Genomic DNA, 21,947 nt, shown 5'->3' on the forward strand with positions numbered 1-21,947 from the left:
TGCATGACTGTGTTAATGGAAACTAATCGACACATGTCCAGAAATGTTTATGCATGTTGGCTGTGCAGATGAACATTGTTGGAAGTGTGTGGACACAGCGCCTGCGCTCAGTTCCACGTGAGCGATGACTGCTTTCAAAGAGTGTGTGTATTTTAATAAATCCGAATGTACATGGTCCACCTGGGTGTGTGTGCTCCTGATACAGACCTGCTGTGTTGCCATAGTAATAGGCTCCAGCAGGGACTGGTAGAGGACACTCTGCTGGCTGCTGTGGGAGTCTGAGTACACAGTGGAGCCCATACCACTATCAAGTGTGCTGTCTGCTGCAGAGACACACAGATCACACACTCAGAGAAAAAGTCAAAGATTAAGCGCATGTGTTTCTGGGTGGAGGAGTACAGACTCTCTTACATGTCACTGAGGTGGCACTGGCTGGTAGGTTACGCAGCTTGCCGTGCTGGTCTGCCTCTGTCTCTTCTGGTTCCTGTGAGGGCTGTCCTACATGTGCAACCCCAGTGGAGACGCCCTGAGATGGTGTCATCTGGACCCTGTTACCCCCTTCACCTTGTTCCACTGGAACTGCAGCAGACACTGTTCTCTCTCTCCTCCACTTGATCAGTGCCACGCGGTCCCTGATCGACTTTCCCACAGTCTTAGCATCGCTCTCGTGGAAGAAGCCAGACTCCACCTGACAAAGAAAAAGGAAGAGCATGACTTCCAGGATATTTTTAGCATGCAGCATGTGAGAGAAGAGAGAGCACATTTTGTGAGGGAGAGAGAAGGAGCAAGAAAAGGAAGGAATAGAAAATCTATTTCAAGGGGATCAGAGCGGTGGGGAATTATTCCCTTTGTCAGCAGATCGGTTTATTGTTCACAACAGAACTGTCTGGACTGTTACATCAGCAAATAACGATCAAGAGACAATGTATAGATGAGAGTTATAAATAGATATATGCTATACATACAAAAAAGAAAACACTGGAAAAGATAATAGTTCATGCAAAAAAACTAGTCAGTCCCTCCAGGATTTCAAAGGCTTTTGTGGGATTGCTGTAGCCTAAAATGCCCAATTTCACAGCAGCTTTAAAAAAAACAAAAAAAAAACAACTGATGTATGCTGCAATGTTTTTAGCCTTTTGTCAATAAAATTGAGGGAGCAAGTGAAAACTGCAAAAAGAGTTGAATTTTTATTTTGGATAATTTAATGAAAGTCGAAGGCAACTTGTTCTTGTGAGAACAGAACACACTGTTCTGAATTTGTTATTTACTCTCCACTAACATTACAACGAATCATGCATATTTGATCTAACCCAGCTTGATTATAAAGGCACATGCAATAGATGTGGATACTGAAGCCTCTGTCATGGTAATTTGTCTGGTCTGTTTTCTACACATTATAGCCAGTGTAAGAAGAGTGTTTGTCAACCGATGACTTTCAGCTTTCCAACACAACATTGTATGTGGTGCGAAACGGTTTACCCCTGCTTTTGAGCAAACTTCAAGGAACTTCTTTGCACAGTCTTCAGCAGTGGTTTTTGTTGGTAAGTGTGAAATGTTTGTGTCCTTGTCTGTATCTTCATGACCAGTAACAATGAAATGAGTTTGGTGCTATGATTGGTGAAACTCCCAAAAAACTACGACAACTGTCCCTTCACTAGGTCCCGCTCCCAGACGTAGACTGGCCAATCATAACGTAGCATCAGGCCGGCTCAGACCAGGGTCCGACAGCAACACAGCTGTGCTCCATTGTTTCAGATTTCCTTCATTTTCAGGCTGGTTTTGTGGATTTGGAGCTAAATGTTGTGCCTGGAGCATGTCGTGTATTAATGATACTCGTTACCTGGAGAGGTTGGAAAAAGATATACGTTTCTTCCCTGTTCCAAAACCAAAATCAAACCCTGAAAAGTGTAGGGTTAGCTAGCTAGCTACTGAAGATATAGCCTACTGAATGTATACACATGCTGCTTTTGCTTTTTAATGATTATAACAGTGAAACAAAGACCGACCCTGCTGTACAGGAACCAGTGAAGGGAAGCAGGGAAACTCTGCTGATATTCAACCAGCTCTGTGTCATCACATTGTGCGGAGATGAACGTTGTTTGACTTCCCTCGGAGATCCCTGCCCGTCCGGCAGTGGAGGTCCAGGTGCTGGTAGTGGCGCGGGGGTGAAGCCAAACACTGTTCATCTGCACACACTGTGATGCCACACAGCTGGTTCAATATCAGCAAAGTTTCCCTTTATATTCATTGTCTTCTGTGGTGATCAGCAGTGATGTGGTGGTTCACTTTTACACTGTGATCTGTAGCGTATAGTTCGGCTTTAGCTTCTAACGAGTCAGTTTGACATCCTGGATATATCCTTCAAACACATTTTTTTTAAACCCTTGAATTTGTTGTGATTGCTGTTGTCCTGCTGTGCGTATTTAAACAAATGATTTGGATGAAGCATGCTCATTCATCTGTGCAGCATAAAGTACAATATGTATGGTATAAAAATGTTAATGACACCACATAATAGTAAACAAAGACTAATTAGGCATCATTAGCACAAAAGCCAGAATGAATGATTCAAAAAAAGGAGAGATCCTAGCCCATGAATGAGGACAAATCACATCTCTCATGTTGCCCAACTGGAGAAAAACGACTCATTAGAGTGGATGAGGAGCGACTTGACATGGGAGCTTGCTGGCCATACAATCTCATTGTGCTGTTGGCCCACATGTCTGCTCTCATGCCCAAGGCGATTGGCCTTAAATGTTTTTCTCCCAGCTTTATAGCCTGGTCAAGGCCAAAAGAGCACAGATAAACAGTTGGGGAGGAAGAGAAAACAAGAAAGGGGGAAGGTGTGTGGAGGGAGAAAATGCAACAACAAAAAGGAAGACACTGGGTAACACAAAAGGGACAAAAAGAAGAGGGCTGGGAGAGCAAATTCTTACTCACGGTCTCACTGTAATTATCAGTTGGCTGAGTATTAAGCAAAACGTTCCTCTTTTTTTTTTTTTTTTAAATCTGAGGGAGTGATTAATATACAGCTGGCACACCTCACTGCCAACATTTTCCACTTTCACTATGTACAAGCACATACTGTAGACTTTCTTGTGAAATATCTAATAACACATTAAAGATGCTGCTTAGTCCTGATGCAATAGATGAGACCAACACAATCTGTTTCAATGCAGGTTTGTTTGGAACCATTTTGAAAAGTCCTGCCAAAAAGCCAATCCTGAAAAAACATGATCCTCCTTTTAAGTGTCTCACTGAAGACTTGGTGTCTCTAGTATTTCTGATAACGTGCACCAGTTAAATCTTTTCCCACCAAAACTGAAAAAGGCTGTTAAAGACCAAAGCCTGACAATGACTGTTTATATTCTCCGTCTGAAGTCGAGCTGTGTTAACTCAGTCTCTCTTAATCCCACACCCCAATAAATAATTTCATGGTTCTGCAGAATGTTAGATGAGTGATACAAAGGCTCGGGGTTGGTATAATCATGGCTTCCACACTGGAAGAAATCTTCAGTTTTGCTGGGCCAGGTTTTTATTGCAGGGCCTGTGGGTGCCTTATCTGATGGTGCTCCCGGGAGAAATCCATGTAAACAGAAGGAAAAAAACAAAACCGTAATCACTGTATTCCTGGAAGAGCAGGGTAAGTTATCACCGGCAATCTGCATCTGAGTGCATTCCCAAGTGATGAGATCTCAGTACTGCCAACAGCCGGAACATGCTAAGCCAGAAGGACATGCAAAGACTGCATGACTGGGATGGGTTCAAATGAACATATTACTGAAACTAATATTAAGCAAAGGACTTTAAAAGGTCAAACCAGTTCTAGATGACAGTCAACTAAAGGTTGTTTTTCTTAAAGGTTGTAGGTTTTTCTGACTACCTTCAGTTATTCACTCACCATCTCCTGTGCCACGACCTCAGGGACCTCCTTTTCCAGGTCAAATGTGAACTCGATGGCTCCACTCTCCTTGTACTTCCCTTTTAACTTCTTGTGGTCCTCCACCCACAGTTTCAGGGCGATGGAGTCCTTTTTCCCATCGTCCTCCTCAGCTAGCTCCACCCTTACGCCTGTGTCCTCAGCAAAGAAAGCATGGTTCAACAGGTCCTTGATGGTGTACCTGGGAGAAGAAACACCAAAGCTCAAGACTTTTTTTTCTCCAACCACAATAAGCGTGTATACACAGGTTTTTTAAACAGGGGAAAACACGCTATAAGCAGTAGTGATGGGCAAAGCAGTTCTTTAGATGTTACTGAATCACTAGAATCAGTTCATTAAAAAGATTTGTTCAAAACATTTGTTCAAAAGATTCATTCGTTCAGTGCTTGGCTGGAGGAGCCCTGACTGTGTACTGTGTAGTCCGACTCACTGAACTGATACACGGCTGAGCTGCTGCTGCGTCTGCCCTGCACTGGTGAGTCTCATTACTGGCCAGCCTAACGTTTTAAGTTTGTTTATCTAGAAACTAAGTCTGTTAAAACAATGGGGAGGTGTGTGATTGTGTTCATGTGGCTTGACTCCTGGCTACATTAGCCGTTAGCTTGGAGAAAACGGTCCATATGAAAGTGTATCTCTGAGAAGAAATTATTTGAATCACTCAGGGATCGGGGTTACACCGCTCACCGAGTGATTCGTTCACTGAGTGATTGATTCATCAAGTGATTCGTCACAGGGTAGGCAGTTTCTCCCTGCACCCTGGCTACCTCGCGACCCGCGAGTGATTCATCGTTCGCACGGACTGAATCGGCAGTTCCACTCCCGTCCTGCATGTTCGCTGCTGAACTCAACTGAACTGAGAAATGAACTAATCAGTTCCAGAAGTGATTCAGTTCAGTACGTTCACTCAATAGATTTGTTCTTTTGAAGGATTCGTTTGTGAACAACACAACACTAAAAAGTAGGCAACAGATTCCTTTCCTATTACCAGTAGACAAGTTCTTTCTTTCCCTCAGGTGCGTCAGGTTTGACTAACAAACGCACCAAAAAAAACAGGGTTAGTAAATGTAGAAAGCAGCATGGAGGCATGCTATCTATTCACTCTTTTTTAAATTTGGTGCTGACTAATTTAAAAAGTCTCAGTCGTCTCAATAAAGAATTTGTAACTGAGATGATAAAGAGCTGTAAAAGTTACTGATGGCAATGTCACAAAAGGCAAAAAATAGTGTGTCCACACAGGTGTCATGTTTCCATCAGTGCCTGTCGGAGCTGGAGAAAAGTAATCCCCATGACTATTGTACATTTATTTGTCCCAGGAGTGAACGCCAATTGTGTCCTCTCCCACTAAAGACAAAAGTGAAATGTTAGTAGGTGTTAGTTGTTTTTTTTGTCCAGCTGACTAAATTTTAAAGCATTGCTTGGACAAAGACGGCCTATATTTAGTGGCGGCCCGTCATTGCATTGCTCCAGAAAAGGGGCTGAAATGAACCTGTTCACCTGGGTGTCATAATTCCATCACTGCCGATCGAAGCAGATTGGAGCTGGAGCTGATAAATACCCGTGATGACTGCAGAGTAGTATGTCCCAGGAGTGACTGCCAGTTGTAACCTTCCCCATTAAATACAAAAGCCAGATGTTAGTGGGTTTTTTGCCCAGTGGGAAAAGGGCATAATGCACAGTGTTTGCAGATAGTGTTGGCATCCATATGGCTCGCTGTAGTACAAGACTTCTGGTGTGTTGTTAGTGTAAGGACATCTTGGCACAGTAATAACATCATACGTGGACATGGATAACCTTTGGTGCAGAGAGAGAGCCACTCACTGAAGTCACTCACTGAACCCAATCATGCCTCAATAAGAAAAAAGGACTGGAAGCTAATTAAGGGTTATTTCCCCCTCTGTACACAAACTCATTATGTAACAGAAATTGAAAGACACCCTGAAGATATGGTGGGAGACTGCAGTGCTGCTGAGAGCCCAACTGTCAACGCCACAGCAATGAAGCGGGGGAGGTGAGACAAGGCATGAAAGATGAGAGGGCACCTTGTGGGCCCTGTTGGCCGGACACTGGACAATGATGGGCACAGTCACTCACCGCTCCTCTTTCTTTTGGCAGATACACTCCCCAATAATCTCCTTGATTTCAGGATCCATGACCTTGTTGTAGCTGGCTGGCTTCACTCCCTGAGGAAAAGGAAATATAAACAAAATACTGAGGACACGCCACAAAAGGATACTGCGTGATGAAGAAAAATGACGAAGGAAAACAAAGGAAAGAGAACACGGGGATGTTTTCGTGATACTCCATCCCCGATTGGCATCTTTTAAGGATCAGAAAATCACGCCCTGTAGGCTTGTCAACATTGACAGAGCACGGCAGCTGTAGTCTCTTTCAATCCATGTCAGCTGCAATGGATTCCAAAAAATATAAAGGCATCCACAAAAACAACTTCTGCAGCTAGCCAACTTCTCTTTATCTGAGAACTGACTATGCTCAACAAATTACAGCAATGCACACCTTCCATCTCAATTCTCAGACAGGACTTTGGTGAGTTTGTTGGTGGGTGCATGCACTGAGTTGCACACATTAGAGCACCAGTTTCCTGCTCTTCCATTTGTCAGGAGAGGCAACGGTCATGATGGTGGCTTCCCGTTGTTGTGTTTTTTTTAAAGATGATTTTTTTTTAGCTATGTTTGCTGTATCGATAGGGAGAAGGAGACAGGAAAGGCAGGGGATAGGGCTTAGCTGTAATTGTACATGCTCTACCCAGTGAGCTACTGGGCGCCCCTTCCTGATGTTGTTTTGTTTGTGGACTACAATTAGAACACAGCTGGCCTCAAATACTATGGTATTTTGACTGTTCAGGACATCCTGAGCGTACGGATAGACAGAGACAGCAGGCGTGGTTTGAAAAGACATTTTCATACTCTTTTCCACTGTGAGTGTTTCATAGCCAATAGATTTTCCTTTCACACTCAGCTTTCCTATCTATTAAGGACATTTTTGCCCTTAATAGATAGGAAAGCTGAGTGTGAAAGGGGGAGAGAGAGGGAATCAAATGCAGCAATGGGCCACAGGCTGGAGTCGAACCCGGGCCACTGCGGCAACAGCCTTGTACATGGGGCGCCTGCTCTACCACTAAGCCACCGACGCCCATAGCCAATAGATTTTTACTGTTTTTAAAATGGTGAGATTTTTGATAACAATACCTTTTTCTAGCTCAGCACTTTGACCTCACTTTCTGCATCTAAGTTATAAAATATATACAAAGTCTGGATTAACATCCCCACCAATTATGCAGCTGCATGCTGCGTGTGCTCAGGGAGTAGTATAAAGCTATCAGGGTTTCTCTTTGATCAATCTCCTATTAATATCCCGCAGTGGTCCCTGCAGAGCACTCTAATATGCATACAGTAACAATGCAGTGAACAGTATCTAGAGACAGCTGCACTGATGCTGCCCGACCATCAATATGGGCACGGAGGCCTTCTCTTCTTTAACAGCAGGTGAAAGAGCCATCTCTCAGATTCCCACACTACCAAGTCTCAAGCGTGGAAAATCAATACTCTTCATCAAATCAGAAAGACTATCATGACTTCTAAAAACAGTTTGCAGTATGGCTTGCTTGCACAGACACACTCGTTGGAAGGGAATGGAATACAGCCTTTAGGCTTTATCTAAAAAACAAGGAGATTTGGCCTCCCCCTGTGACTCCATATGGCTCATTAGATTCTTCACCCAAGAAACAGAGCAGAGTAGATCGTGTACTCTAAAAAAAAATGCTGCATTTCTGCAATTAAAAGCTCTCTGGACTTATAATGTGGTGAAGCAGCTAAGAACATCCCTGGCATCACTGCGCTCTGTCTAACAGGTTCATCAAGCATAACCCTGAGTTATCACAAAATGCATGCCACAAGCTCTGTCTCTTTTAGAAGACTGTGGCATTAACAAGATTTTTTGCTGACAATTCTAGAAACGAAATTACATATTTGCACTGTATGTATGCGAGGAGAATGAGGAGAATATTTGTGACCATTTTGTTACTGTATACAGTATGCGTTAGTGCAGGCCTTGTCTTGTCTGCACAATAATAGCACAATTTATAATCACTATATTCTCTCAGCTGTTTTTACAGGGTTATTATAGTTTGTTTATCTTTTGGGCTACTAAACTTGTCTTTGTGAAATTTGTGGTAAGTCAAATATTTTCTTAAATGTCTAGTTTCTGAAATAAACTGGAAAAACTTGCAGTATCTGGACTTACGCTTGTGACTTTGCGGTATATCTGAGCAGCATTCTGACACTCGGAGTAGGGGTATTCTGAGGTGGCCATCTCTAGCATACACATGCCAAAGGCGTAGACGTCCACAGCCTCATCATAGTGCTCCTCATACATCTCTGGAGCCATGAACTCTGGGGTGCCTGAAGAGAGAAGAGAGCCCAATAGATGAGTCACTTTCTTCTTTACTGTCTGTAAGCGCTATTAATCTGCCAAGTTACATTTCAAAGTCTCCTACCTATGACGCTCTTAGCAAAGGAAGCCGCCTTGAGCGTTGCCAGTCCTAAATCCCCTATTTTGACTGAGCCTGTAGGTCCAGTGATAAAGATGTTATCACATTTGAGGTCCCTGTGGATGATGGGAGGGGTCCTGGTGTGGAGAAAGTGAAGGCCTTTCAGGATCTGTCTGCACCAGCTCCGCAGCACCTTTGGCTTCATTACTTTGAAACGCTTTAAGTATCTGTAGGAAGGAGAGGGAAAAACAAATATGAGTTAAAAATGTATTCTGTTTCAGAAAAACATACACCCTTATTACACAGAGATCCTGTGATAGGGCTGCAATGAAGATGCTTCATTAAGCCAGCTTTGCTTTTTTACACAGAACAAAACAACGCAGGCATAATGCTACCCCAGGGTGTGATTTTAGATAGCATGCCAGCGTTCTGGAATCAAAAGGCGTGTGATAGGCATGGCATGTAACACAACAGAAAAAGCCCCTAGTGTAACATAACATATACATCGGGCAGTGCTCTCTTAACAGTAACAATAGCATAACAATCATGTAGCATCCCAGTTATATGGGGGTTGATCTGGTCTCCTGCTCAGAGAGTAAGGAGCTCCCAAACCTCCTTGTCTCACCAATTTGCAGTTGCTGCTGTTCTTCTTTGAGTTAGCTGCTAACTGCTACGTGCTTGGAATGTCACACCTGTCCTGTCCTGCCGACTCTCCCTTTTACACAGACATTGATCCAGTGCTGTTACTGCCTCCACTGTCAGCTTACAGGACAGACAATTCTGTTCCTCCATTCTGCAATTGTATGCTTTATACACAATGGCGAGGCTAGGATAATGGCTTGACATTTCCACCTTCAACAGGTAGTGTTAAAGGGGCTATCAACATGCTACCACTTCGACACACTTGGTTGTGAAAAGGTTAACCTGTCCCCAAATCAGTTTGACGTTTGCTTTCCACTTAATGAGGATTAGCACAGTGTCTGCATTCAACAGTACTCACGTTTTTAGCGTTCCTGATGTCATGAGCTCCGTTACTAAAACAATGCACTTCTTTCCTTTAAGGGGCGACTCCCAAAAGTCGTAGAACCGGACAATGTTGGGATGTTGAAGACCCTTCAGCATCTCTGCCTCCTCCTTAAAGCGCTGACGTTCCACCTTTGACAGCTTGCGATCCTAGAGGAGAGATGACAGATGCAGCAGAAAGAAACAATAACTATGAAGCACTAATGATAAGATACTTATTACAATGTATTTGCTTCAGAGGAACAACCAGATGGAAGAGGCCGTCACCTTGGAGGCACATTTCAAATTCATGCATCCAGTATGTTTGAGCAAGTTGGAAGGACGGAGTGAGTGAGAGGGAGGTTAGTGTCAGTCTGAGCCGTGTACACATACATCTCTAATTGGGCCATATGTATATAAAGGCTGCTAACAGTCGGCAGTTTGTGTGTTCAGGAAAAATCCACATCAGCAGTATTCTTAGGCAGTGAAAAGATCTGCCTAAATATCAAGCATGTGTGTGATATTTAAAGTAGTTTTTAAGTTCGATACCAGTCATATGTGACCTCTCACTTGTTAGCTCTAATTTATCCAGAGACACAGAGGTTGTGGAAAAAGCCATTAAAATGGTAACTGTAGGGGGAGAATAGACCCACACATTAACATGGTCACACCCACTAGACACTGCAGCTAAAGGTTACATGTCATCGATCCCTTCCATCTTTCTCCATCTCCTTCACTTGCTTGCTCACTCTCTCATCCACTACCTTTTGCGCCTTTACCCCCTCCCCCATATCTGCAATCTGTCTCTGCACCCCTAACACTAACCACTCCCTTCTCCATAACCAAACATCCCCCACACACACAGAAACACATCTCCGCTCCCTCTCAATCCCTTCCCTCTCCAGCTCTCTGTTAGGCTGACCCCACTCCGAGGGCACCTTACTTTGGGTAGTGCCAAGGGGTTCTACTGCGATTTCTCTTTTTTTAAACCGCCACAGCAACGACTTACGTAACAAACACGCACGCACACTCAGCACTGAGCATGGACTGGAAGCACGACCCCACCCCTCGCAGAAGCAGGCGACACGGACGGTGGAATGCGATGAACACAACCTAGCGAGATCTAATCTATTTAATTATTCAACCACAGTGAACTCCCTGTGAGATGACGCTGCAGAACAAATAAGAAATCTACCTGGATAACCTAAAAAACTAACAATGAAGCAAGATGGGCTGTGATGCAATGTGTTGAGGTGTGAAGTGATATGATGATTAAGCATGGTGCATGAGTGTGTGTTAATGTGGCATATTAGGTTTTGTGTGCAAGTGTGTGGGGGGTGGGGATTTTCACTGCACTCTTCTAAAGTCCCATGAATAATTCAGTTCTGCAGAGAACCTTTTCTACTGAGGCAAGCTGAGCAATGGAGGGCTGGGCCCGCCCAAGTTGGGCAGGGTTATCCCCGAGTGCTCTTTGCTGCACAAGAGCAGCACGTGGATTGAAGTTTACCTGAACCACAGGTCTGAAAGGAGGAAAGAGACAGATAGCTTCAAGCTAATTTTAACGCTTGAGCACTGCAGCTTCCCTCCCTTTAGGCGACACTCCTATCTTCCCCACATATTACTGTTTTATCTTTTTCTCTCCCTCCTCCTCTTCTCATCTTCTCTGCACTCATCTTCCAGGATTCCTGATGCTATTCCTAAATACCCCCCCAACCACAGAGTGTTCCCCAAGTCCCAATCACACTCCCCACACACACACCACCATTTGCTCTCCCACTTCTGTTTTCCCTCACAGCAGACATTGGGGCTTCTGCATAATTCAGAGGCCACATGTAGGCTCAGAGGTGTTGTGCACAGCATGGCGAGATACAGACGGATACATATGCACCCTGAGACACTAGAAGAATGTCATTCCCAAGACACACATTCCAGACAAAGGATATCACAGACGCATCAGTACATAAGATTTGTTAATGCTTCATAGTTACAGTGAGAGATGTGAGCTTTTAACAAGTGTAACTCTTCATTACAGTACATTTGAAATCTACATGGCGCTGCAAAGTGATCGTTCTAGTGTTTGTATGCATGTTTTCAGGATCTTATCAGGTCTGTAATGTACACATGGCTAAAGAAAAGACTCAGCTGGCCACAGCAGAGTGTGGAGCCGCCCAGGCGAACTTAAACACACACAAACACAAACACACACACATACACAGAAAACCATACCGGGCAGCAGGGACAGGAAAATAGATTGTGACATTAGCAGGAAGCAATCTATAAAGCTGTGCTCAACTCTGCTGCCACCCACTACATCTGTGTGCTGGACTATATTAGTTCCCCAGCTCTGCTAGCTCACACAGCTACACTGATAGATCAGACCAGGTAACAGATTAAAACATCAGTCCTGGGAACTCTGCTGCCTAATATACCATGTAATTGCAAAACTATGTGTTCAAATTGAGTTCCTGGCGTAATGTCACATGTTGTCTTTAATGCATGCTGTCCATTTAAGAAGAAAGCACCCTTATTGTGGAGGGATGGCTATCAGCTTAGCTGCTTCACATGGGGTTATAAGTAGATACAATGCAGCTGTAAGGCTTACAGTTCCCAGTTACAGCAGCTAATTTGATTTCACATAAAAGGCTGTAGTGGTCCCCTTGTCCACTGCATGTGTAATGCACAAATGCTGCCTTAGTTTGGAATTTAAATTACACCTATGCTACAGAATGTACGGTATGCACTAGTAGATGGTATCGCTCCAGGTGCCTTTCAGTGCCAGCGAAGTGGACATTTTGTTTTGTTTATCAGGACATTTCCGAGCGAAGTCAACTTTCACATACCCAAATTTATCGGAGCAGTTGTTAAACAATGCATTTTGAGCTGGTGAGTGAAGCACACTGGATAGAGACACTATCATGCCATTGGAAAACCTGCGATACATAAATAGTTTAGCTTATTTTTAAGTGCAAAGTGGCTCTAAAAAAAAAAGCTTGGTAGCTAGTCTGTGTGATGTAGGCAGAACTGCTAATCAACCTTAATCACAGCCTATCAAACTCATGCAGGGAGCACAGAAAATAAACCCATAGCACAACATAAATCAGCCAAACAATGAGCATCCTTCATGTGAAAATTGTTTTGGAGTATCCAGCTCTCCGACAGACACAAGTACCAACAGTAGAGAGCCCTGAAAGCATGTCAAATGATTTACCGTTTAATTGGAAATTCTGCCATGAACAGAAGCATGAAAAAAAACGTGTTATGCTCAAACAACATCACAAACACTGACGGTGTGTACTGACACACGGCGCAGGCACAGCTGTGTGTAGACAGGTGAGTCAAAACATTGTTTCACTGACAACAGAATGACGCAGGCCATTTTTCCTGCAGCGACTGCACTTTTTGCTTGATAAAAAAAAATGTAGTCGAGTGCCATGGGGATTGAGGGGGCTATATCACGATGAGTGTCTACTATTGATTATCCACTAATAGAATCGGACTGCCCCTAGTGGGGGAGCTGTTGGGCTAGAGAGAGTTGAGGCAAGCTGCGTCTCTGGAGCATCAATCCAAAAAACATCTGACAGACTCACGAGGCACACAAACACACACACAAGTGAGTGATAAATGCTGATGGTGTTCTCAGGCAGAGAAAACTTCTTAAGCTCTAAAGCTCAGAACTCATGGGTTGTGTTTTATTAACAATAACTGCCATCTGTGAACACACACACACACACACAAAATAACCCACAGATCACAAACTGCTTTAGAAATGGTAAAAAGGTGAGTCATGACATTTATCCAGATGGATTCTTCGCATCTCATAACTGAAACTACATACCCCAAATTATGGGTGTGAAAAATCCTGCAAAAGTCTTTAGCTTAGAAAGATACAAAAGGTTTCGGTAGGCTTGGAGCAGGTGAATAGATAACAACCTTTTTCTATCAACAGCCAAATGACTAAAATTTAAATAACTGCTGACTGTTATAAAACGATGATAAATCATTCTTGATATTCTGAAATATGGGAAAGGAAAAAACATCTTAAAAATGGCTTGATTAGTCTCTCTTTAAGGGCCTTCATGAACGTTTGTCAGATACCTACTTTTCTACATATAAAGGTTGATACTGTCACATCTTTGTTTGTTACTGCATTTACACATTATTTAAAGAAAATCTGCCTTAGATGGCAAAGTTGTACAGGATTAGATCATTATTTTCAACCCCAGAAAAGTCCCCTTTATAACGAAATGAACTAGGCCTGTACCAAGCTACGTCCTCCCGGGCTGAAAAATGAAGCCAATACGGAAGTGCCAAAAACTTCAGTTCTTTGAACGGCCACTTGAGGCTGGCTACCGAAGCCAGTCAATCCCAACAGACGTCCGTGTTAAAATGCCCAACTTTATAATACAAATAAACATGTTTACAGCCTCGTACATAAAACGATTTTGGCCTCTGTAGCTAAGTTTCTCTTTCATTTTGTAATTTACTTGTTGATATTTCATTGAGGCTTAGAGTTACAGCTTTCCAGTCACATCCACCCCTTGCTCCTCCACAGTGGCAGAGTCTTGTACCAATATGGTCATTTCTGGCCCCCAAAAAAAAAAAACCAAAAAAAAAAAAAAAACCACGATAGCAATGGCCGTCTCCGAACTCGAGGTTTCCAAACGAGAGTCCAAAAAACCAATGGGTCTTGTCATGTTAGCTACATTCATTATACCAAATGACATTTTTTTAACATTCAAAGCTTCTATTGAGGTTTTTAAATAAAGCTTTAACTGTCAGTCATCATATTTTATGACATGATCACCCTTAAAAAATATCTTTGAACAAAATCCTGAATTTGTTATCAAAAGACTCTTTTTTATCAACTTTAAAGGGAAGATTTATGACATTTCTAGAGGGGGAGAAGGCTACAGAAGTCTACTTGTCTTGTCTTAATTTCTTGAATAAAATATAATTATGTGCATTTTCTTTCCTTTTTCTTTCCTCTAGACTGTCAATACGTGTATAGGTAGCATTTCTGATTATTTAATTTGAACCTTGGAAAAGTACTCATTGTATTGCCCTGTCATAGCAGTTGATATTAAGATGATGCCTTACTGTAAATGTTCTGTTTCGTACCTTACTTGTTTTTTGTCGTCGTTTTTTAATGTAATATTTGAAGTATATTAAAAATTCAATAAACAGACTCATCAATGAATAAATGTGATTTAAGGCGCCGTTAGATGGACTGAAGCACAATATTTTTTGTTAGATAAAAACATGTAAAGAATTTTGGAAATTATTACATCCATCTTTTCTCAATAAATTCTAACTTTTTTAACTTATTGGAAATGTTTTGATTATAGGGGTCAGAAAAAAATCCTTCGCAGCCACCGCTGGAATCTAATTCTACAAATAGTATACAATACTAAAAATATGAGAGTATCTGCAACTGTGCAGGAATAACAAGTTTAAACAGTGTAATTAGACATGCAAAAAAAAAGAAAGAAAAAGAAGCAGTGCAACATTTGAAAGTTGATTTATAATTAAAATGTCAATGTCATGATGATGAATAAAGCTTTGAACTATTTCAGACAGCCCCAAAATGAGCATTTTTTTTATTTTGGGTTAATGCTGCATATTAACACACGACATAAAAGCGAAAAGGCACAAAGTTACAGATTACAGGCTTTATTCTCTAGTAAGTAATCTTAGGTCGATAATGTTTTTGGACACTGGCCCAGATGGGTCTATCAAGTGACCAAGCAGCTGACCTGAGTCAGTCTAGACATGATCCAGTGTGTTCAATCCAGCGCTTCTTATTCTCACAGTGCCACTGATGAGACCAGAATAGTTCACAGGTTCTTACTTAATATTCAAATCTCCAAAATCAGTCAACCAGAGAGATCCACAACTGGATGAGTAAACTTATTAGGTAAGCAAAAGGTTTCAGCATTAGTCCTAATTACGGCAGGCAAATTACACGCTCGGAAAAAAAAAAAATCAATGTCAACTTGGTCTCTCTCCCCAACTCTATGTTACTAATTACAATTTCCTCTTTCTCTCATTAAATTGGCCTCATCTTGATCCGTAGTTAACAAGAAGCAGATTAGCATCATTTGGGTTTAGCAACAATAGTGTGACAGCGATTTAAATTCAAACAACCTGTCAACAACCTCTACTATAAAACCTAGACAGCTAAACCCAGTGTGCTCGATATGTGTCACAACACTTGGCTAAGGAGATTAACAAAGAAAATATTTCACCCCAGGATGTACTTATAAAGCAAACTAAAACCGGACTTTGTTGTAATCATAAAGACATTTAAAAGGTAAGCCTGTGCAGATTTGTCACACTCACATACACACACACACACACACGCACACAGCTGGCCACACACAAACCACAGAGCAACCAGGCCTCAGTATAGCTTTTTAACACTGCAATGAAAAGCTTAGGTTCAGTCACAGTGATAATGTGATGCTTTATTGATCCAGCCGGATGATTCTCTTTACAGGACGTCAGAATGATACAGAACACCAGCCCTAAAAGCTGCGTCTTATTCACAGCTTATCTGGACGATAAATCATGGGACATGAACCCTGGACGCCAGCTGAAGGAGGTATGCTAAATTACTTGGCCACCCTGCCACCCTCTGCACCCATCTTCAATAACAAATTACTATTGCAGCGCTTCCGCTGCTGTAACAAAAGCTGGTGCAGGGTGAGCCATGAGCCAGCAGACTGCCCACAGCTGAATTGTGTCCCATCAGTCATGACTGCAGGCCGGCAGCTGTGCCAGTCACTCCAGTGCTATCTCTGTTTCACTGTTACCCCGACATACAGCCACTCTACACCCGAGCTGTGCTTCTTGGCACACAGGCACTCAGTGTGGGACAAGGTATCACATCTTACATGAGGACGAGCCGATGAGACTGCTGTAAGGCTAAGAGGAGAGCAAAAATGTGTATATCGCCAAGCCGTGTCAAGGAGGAGACTGAAAGACTGGAACACCATCAAAGATAACAAGCCACTGAGATACTGTAATAACCTCTAATAATTTGTTAAAATCAGCCTATGGCCCAATGACCTCTCTGCTGTTTGGGTGTGAAGGAAGTGAGGTAAGAAACATGGGGGAGAGGAGATAAGGAGAGGCCATGAGGAGGTGACAAATGACAGACACCACCACACCCCAGCATCCTCAATGACAGGACAGAAACAGGAAAGCAACACAATATTGCATCACAGCTGCGCTTATGACTAAAATTAACTGTAAGTGGACAACAGTAAATTTTGTTGCATAGGAGTTCAAGTGTAAAACTGTGTCTGGCTGACTGTGACCTCAAGTTGGCCAATATGGATTAGCCCATACAAACCTCCTGTAAACCTCTTTCCTGTCACAGACTAAATGCGTGGGCTGACAAACAAACAGTCTTTTGACACGGCGATAAAGAAATGAAAATTTCCAATTGCATACTTGCCTCCTCAAAAGACTAATGCCTCTTATGCAATGGCCATGATGACAACTGCTGACTGATCACATCTTTGTTTAGAGCCTGAATGATGCTGCATTTTTGAGCCCAAAGCTGATAGCAATATGAGTTTTTAGAATCAGATAAATACCTGCAAGTATCAGGCAGTATTCTATGTTTATTTTAGATAGACACAAAATAAAAACAATATTCTTAACTAGGATCTGGGGCTGGGTGTAGGCATTCAAAAAGGTTAAGATATGGACTGAATTAGAAACTAGAATTAGTGCCTCATGCTTGTTTGCCTCCACACACTAGTCAAGTTGCACTTTAAGTTTAGATCCTTGTCAGTAAAAACATGGATGCACCACACATACATCCTTTTCCCGGCAGCACAGATGATCTATACAATCAGCACAGGTTGAAGGTGGGCACCCAAGATTAGTGTCACCATTTCGGTATCTGATTAAATGTCTTCCCCTCTGTTCCTGAGATATGACCTGAAGTAATGGCCAGGAAAGTGTTTTTGCAGAACATTATGTCAGTGAAGTTGACCTTTGACCTTTTGGTTGTAAAATGTCATCACTTCATCATCATATCCTACTTGACATTTTTGTTATAATTAGCGTATGAATTCTTGACTCTTGGCCAAAATCATGTTTTGTGAGGTCACTGTGACCTTTATCTTTGACCTTCAGCCACCGAATTCCAATCAGCTCATTCTTGAGTCCAAGTGGATGTTTGTGCCAAGTTTAAGGAAACTCCCTCAAGGCCTTATCTTACGTTCACAAATGAATGACATAAAATGAAATGAAATGAAGGAAACAGACGCAAGGCCACAGTGACCTTGACCTTTGACAAGTGAATTCTAAACACTCAATTAATGAGTCCGAGCGAAAGTTTGTGCCAAATTTGAAGAAATTCCATAAGTGTTCTTGAGATATGGCATTAACTTAAATGAGACGGATGCTAGGTCACATTGACCATGATGTTTGACCACCAAAATCTAATCAGTTCATTGTCGAGTCAAAGTGGACGTTTGGGCCAAATCTGAAGAAGTCCTCTCAAGATGTTCTTGAGATAATGTGTTCACGAGAATGGAATGGACACGCACACGGACATACATACAGATGGATCAATAGACAGATGGACGGACAACCCGAAAATATAATGCCTCCGGCCATGTCTATCACTGGATACTGATAAAAAGGGTATCAGGTGAAGTACTCTATTGGTGTCGGTGGCACTTTAAGGGGACTGATATCGGTACGACCAACACATCTTTTTTAAATGCTGAGGCATTATGAAAAATATATGCATGTTAAATTTATTATCAAAACTGACTGTAACAGAGGATATCAGCAAAGTTGTGAACTTTAGTGGCAATTAATTCTCTACTTAACAAAAACACAATTAATTCAATTACGGTATTTAATTATATTATTCATACATTATGGTAAAATATACATAAAAATATTTGTGTAATGCCATTTCTTTTTGCATATTTGCAAATGTACATACTGCATACATCTCTGATAAGTCAATTAGGGCTGCATGCAATGAAAATATTTAGTCTATAAAAAGTCAGAAGATGGCAAAATGGTATAATCATTATTTCCCATTGCACCACTGTGATGTCTTCATAATGCTTGTTTTGTTTATCCAACAATCCAAAACCCAAGTATATTCAATTTACACACAAAAAACAGAGAAAGGTAGAAAACACTTGCATGTGAGAGGCTAGAACCACAGAATGTTTGGCATTTTTGCAATTTGATCCGAATAATTGATTAATCAACTAATCTTTTCAGCACTAAAGCCAGTATATGCAGATAATACGGGCCTGTCAGTGTATTGGCTGGGCTCCAATCTTACAGACACAGTCAGACTGAGGGAAGAATCCTATAATGTCCTAAGAAAAAGAGCAAAGAAAAGCTTCCCCCATTAAAATGTAAAATAAATACACTTTTATGGAATCAAACCATAGCCTTCCAGGAAAAAGCAGTGGGAATATTTTACACAACAACTTCTACATATTCAGGAAGAGCAACTACTGTTTAGGTCATCATCTACTGATTAAACTGATTGCAAGACAAGATGCCCAAACCCTAACCCAAAGTTCAAAAGGCTCACAGCATAGACTCAACGATACTCTTGGAGAAATGTTGGTGTTTCGATGCGATGCACACAGCAAACTGACCCATTAACCACCCTCTTCCCATTAACAGGTTAAGTTACCAAGATTAAAAGTACCCTAATTAACACTGATCTCCTTGATACACCTCTTTAGTAGTGCTTAAAAATATTATACCCCATTTCCTCCCAAATTTGTGCTTGTACGCAGGTATTATGAACACAGGAAAGCCCCTTAAAAATAGTTGATAGACTGCTTTCCTGTTGGCAGTAGACCACAGCCTTGTACATGGCTCTGCAGTAGACGAGTATGCCTTTCTGTTTTATGTTTTTTTCTAATGTGCCATGTCCAAAGACACAGGCAGGCCAGGAAACAGGTTAGTAAACAGTAGAAAGCAGCACAGAGGCTGGTAAAATGACACAATGGTTACTTCTTTTTTACATCTCTTACTTATTCAGTTACTCTCTCACACTGGTGAAGGCTAAATTTTTAACAATGTTCGAGCACTGCTTGGATGGGGATGGGTGGTATTTTGTGGCAGCCAATCACTGCATTGCACCAAAGGGGGTAAAATTAGCCAGTCCATTCAAGTGTTCCATCACTGCCAATTGAAGCTGATCAGAGCTGGAGCCGATAAATACCTGAGACAGTTGTCCCGGGGAACAAATGTTGATTGTAACCTTTCCCATTAAATACAAAAGCCAGATGTCTCTGTGTGTTAGTGGGCTTTTTTTGTCCAGTGGGAAAGCTGAACAAAGCTCAATCAGCTGACAGTTAATACTGATGTATAATAATTACTGATTACTTATCCTTTGTGATTAAACAGTCAAACAGCAAAAATCTAAATAGGCCATGTTTTCTTAACTTTTACATTTCATATCAACAAGACTTCATAGCGGACAGGAAGCAGCGTTAGCCAGTGTGTTCAGCAGAACCTGAGGCTCCACAGCTGGTGGTGACATCCTCTACACAAACCCCTGACACTGACACCAAACACCCATGCTCAATGGTAACACAGAGATACTCAGGCCCATTATGAAAACCACAGAGTAGCTGATAGAGCTAGCTATGCATAGCTGTGGTGCTATGATACCCAGGGTGGCGATTTCACCTCGCTGCTCGAGACAAATATTCACAAATGTGTTTAATGCCCATGTAGATGTCTAAAGCCTGATAAAGCCAGTGTGGACTTGTGCCAGCCAGAAACTGACAGTGTGAAGGGTGGGCAGTCTTGCATGTGTGCTCCTTTTCCCACATCACTGATGAAGAGGGTTAGAGACAAGGGAGAGCACAGTGGTGTCCTGGGAAGTAGAGATGTCCTTAACCGAACTGTCCGGCCTGGCCAAACCCCCTCCCTCGAACATTTCATCAGTCGCTGCAGTGTGGGGGCACAGAGCCAGAGAGACAGCCTTGATTCAGCATTATACCCCGTCACAGACTAAACACCACGGGGGCAAACTAAGTAAAGGCAGCCTTCTTTCTTAATGTCCGAGGAGCCTTTTCCAAACCTCATTCTAGTCATCAATAATAAGAACGCTGTGTTAAATGCATCACTGCCAACTTCAACTGCATCACTGCCAACTTCAACTGCAACTACTACTCTGGGGTTGCTTAAGGTAAAAAGACAACATAGCAGCAGGATTATGCAAGTGTAACAGTACCACATAAAATCATAATGCCGAACTAGCAAGGTGCTGTTAAATTCGTCAGGTTTGACAGTAGAGAGAATATAGGACAACTACTGCGGGAGGAAGGAACCAATGTGTCAAAGGACTGGTATAACAGACCAACTGGTTTTTCCTTTTAACTAGCAACATTTTTAAAAACAAAGATAACATCTACAATAGCTGCCATCATGGCGAACCAGGTGAAGTCTTTTTTTAGATTAAAAACTCAAAACACACCCATCTGATTCTTTTTTTGGAGTCCAAGAATTATTGGCTGTATACACACAGATTTTAGAGCCACTTGTTTTATATAAAAACAGCCAGATCGACATATCGTTTTGCTTTTCTCCCTCCCCCCCTTTTTTTTAATGTTTTGCCCATGGTTAACATAATATCACGAACACATTTTTAGTAAAAGTCAGGCCAGTGCAACATCAGCCTAAACTGCAGCTTCTATAAAGACCACAGGTTTGAATGATCAGCAACTCTCTGACGCAGGTGAATATGATAAGCTTCATAAGTTGGGATACACTCAGTATTCTTTATTTTCACGTATACTAAGTGTACATTTCATGCAACAGAGCAACAGCATTTGCCTTATTATACACCTCTATTTTTCCCTGCAACCACGCATACAAACTGAAAACCCCTGGATGGATGCATGACATGCACAAAATGGACATACATCCCAGCCACACACAACGCACGCTTTTAAAAGTGATTTTACTGAAGCTAAACAGAAAAAAATCTCAGTCCTAAACTCTCTTTATCTCTCCAACAGTACATGAATATAAGAGGCTTTGCATATAAAACGAGCTGTCAAAATAAGTGTTAACAGTTTAGAGTTGATACGCAAGTGCTACTGTGTGGCCATTTGTTTTTCACTCTTTATTACGTAAATGGCTTAGTGATGCAGAGGTCAACCAGAGTGTGTATTAAAAGTAACCCTTGTCTTCATACCACAGAGCCTCCAGTAACTAAGCAGGAGGCCTTAACAGGACACAGAGGTGCTCCAGATTCTTTCATACAAATAACCTTCTCAAATTCCAAAAGGGATTACTAATCCTAATGAGATGTTGTGACACTTTCTATTGTTGGGGGGAGTGACAAGGGAGGTCAAAGGCCACTTAGTTAAATCTTCATCAGTTCAAGGTTAGGCTGCAGGAGTGTGTGTGTGTGTCAAAGGTGTGCCTCTGGAGGTTGCTCACTGAATCCTGGTATGATTAATGATGATCAACAATCAGTCA

At 42.0% G+C, this 21,947-nt stretch overlaps 1 protein-coding gene across 5 annotated transcripts in view; it reads right to left on the reverse strand.

The window, feature by feature from the left end:
* The window catches only part of LOC126402657 (serine/threonine-protein kinase WNK2), a 55,883-nt gene that overhangs the window by 25,254 nt on the left and 8,682 nt on the right, over positions 1–21,947 (reverse strand). For all 5 annotated transcript variants that reach the window (XM_050064808.1, XM_050064807.1, XM_050064812.1 and 2 more), the window contains exons 3-9: positions 9,448–9,620; positions 8,454–8,674; positions 8,201–8,358; positions 6,032–6,120; positions 3,902–4,121; positions 412–688; positions 208–323 (exon numbers count right to left, since the gene is read on the reverse strand). In XM_050064808.1, the coding sequence (XP_049920765.1) occupies positions 208–323; positions 412–688; positions 3,902–4,121; positions 6,032–6,120; positions 8,201–8,358; positions 8,454–8,674; positions 9,448–9,620 (1,254 nt within the window). The remainder of the gene's footprint in view (positions 1–207; positions 324–411; positions 689–3,901; positions 4,122–6,031; positions 6,121–8,200; positions 8,359–8,453; positions 8,675–9,447; positions 9,621–21,947) is intronic.

This window comes from Epinephelus moara, chromosome 16 (genome assembly GCF_006386435.1).
Source record: "Epinephelus moara isolate mb chromosome 16, YSFRI_EMoa_1.0, whole genome shotgun sequence".
NCBI classification, from domain to species: Eukaryota; Metazoa; Chordata; class Actinopteri; order Perciformes; family Serranidae; genus Epinephelus; species Epinephelus moara.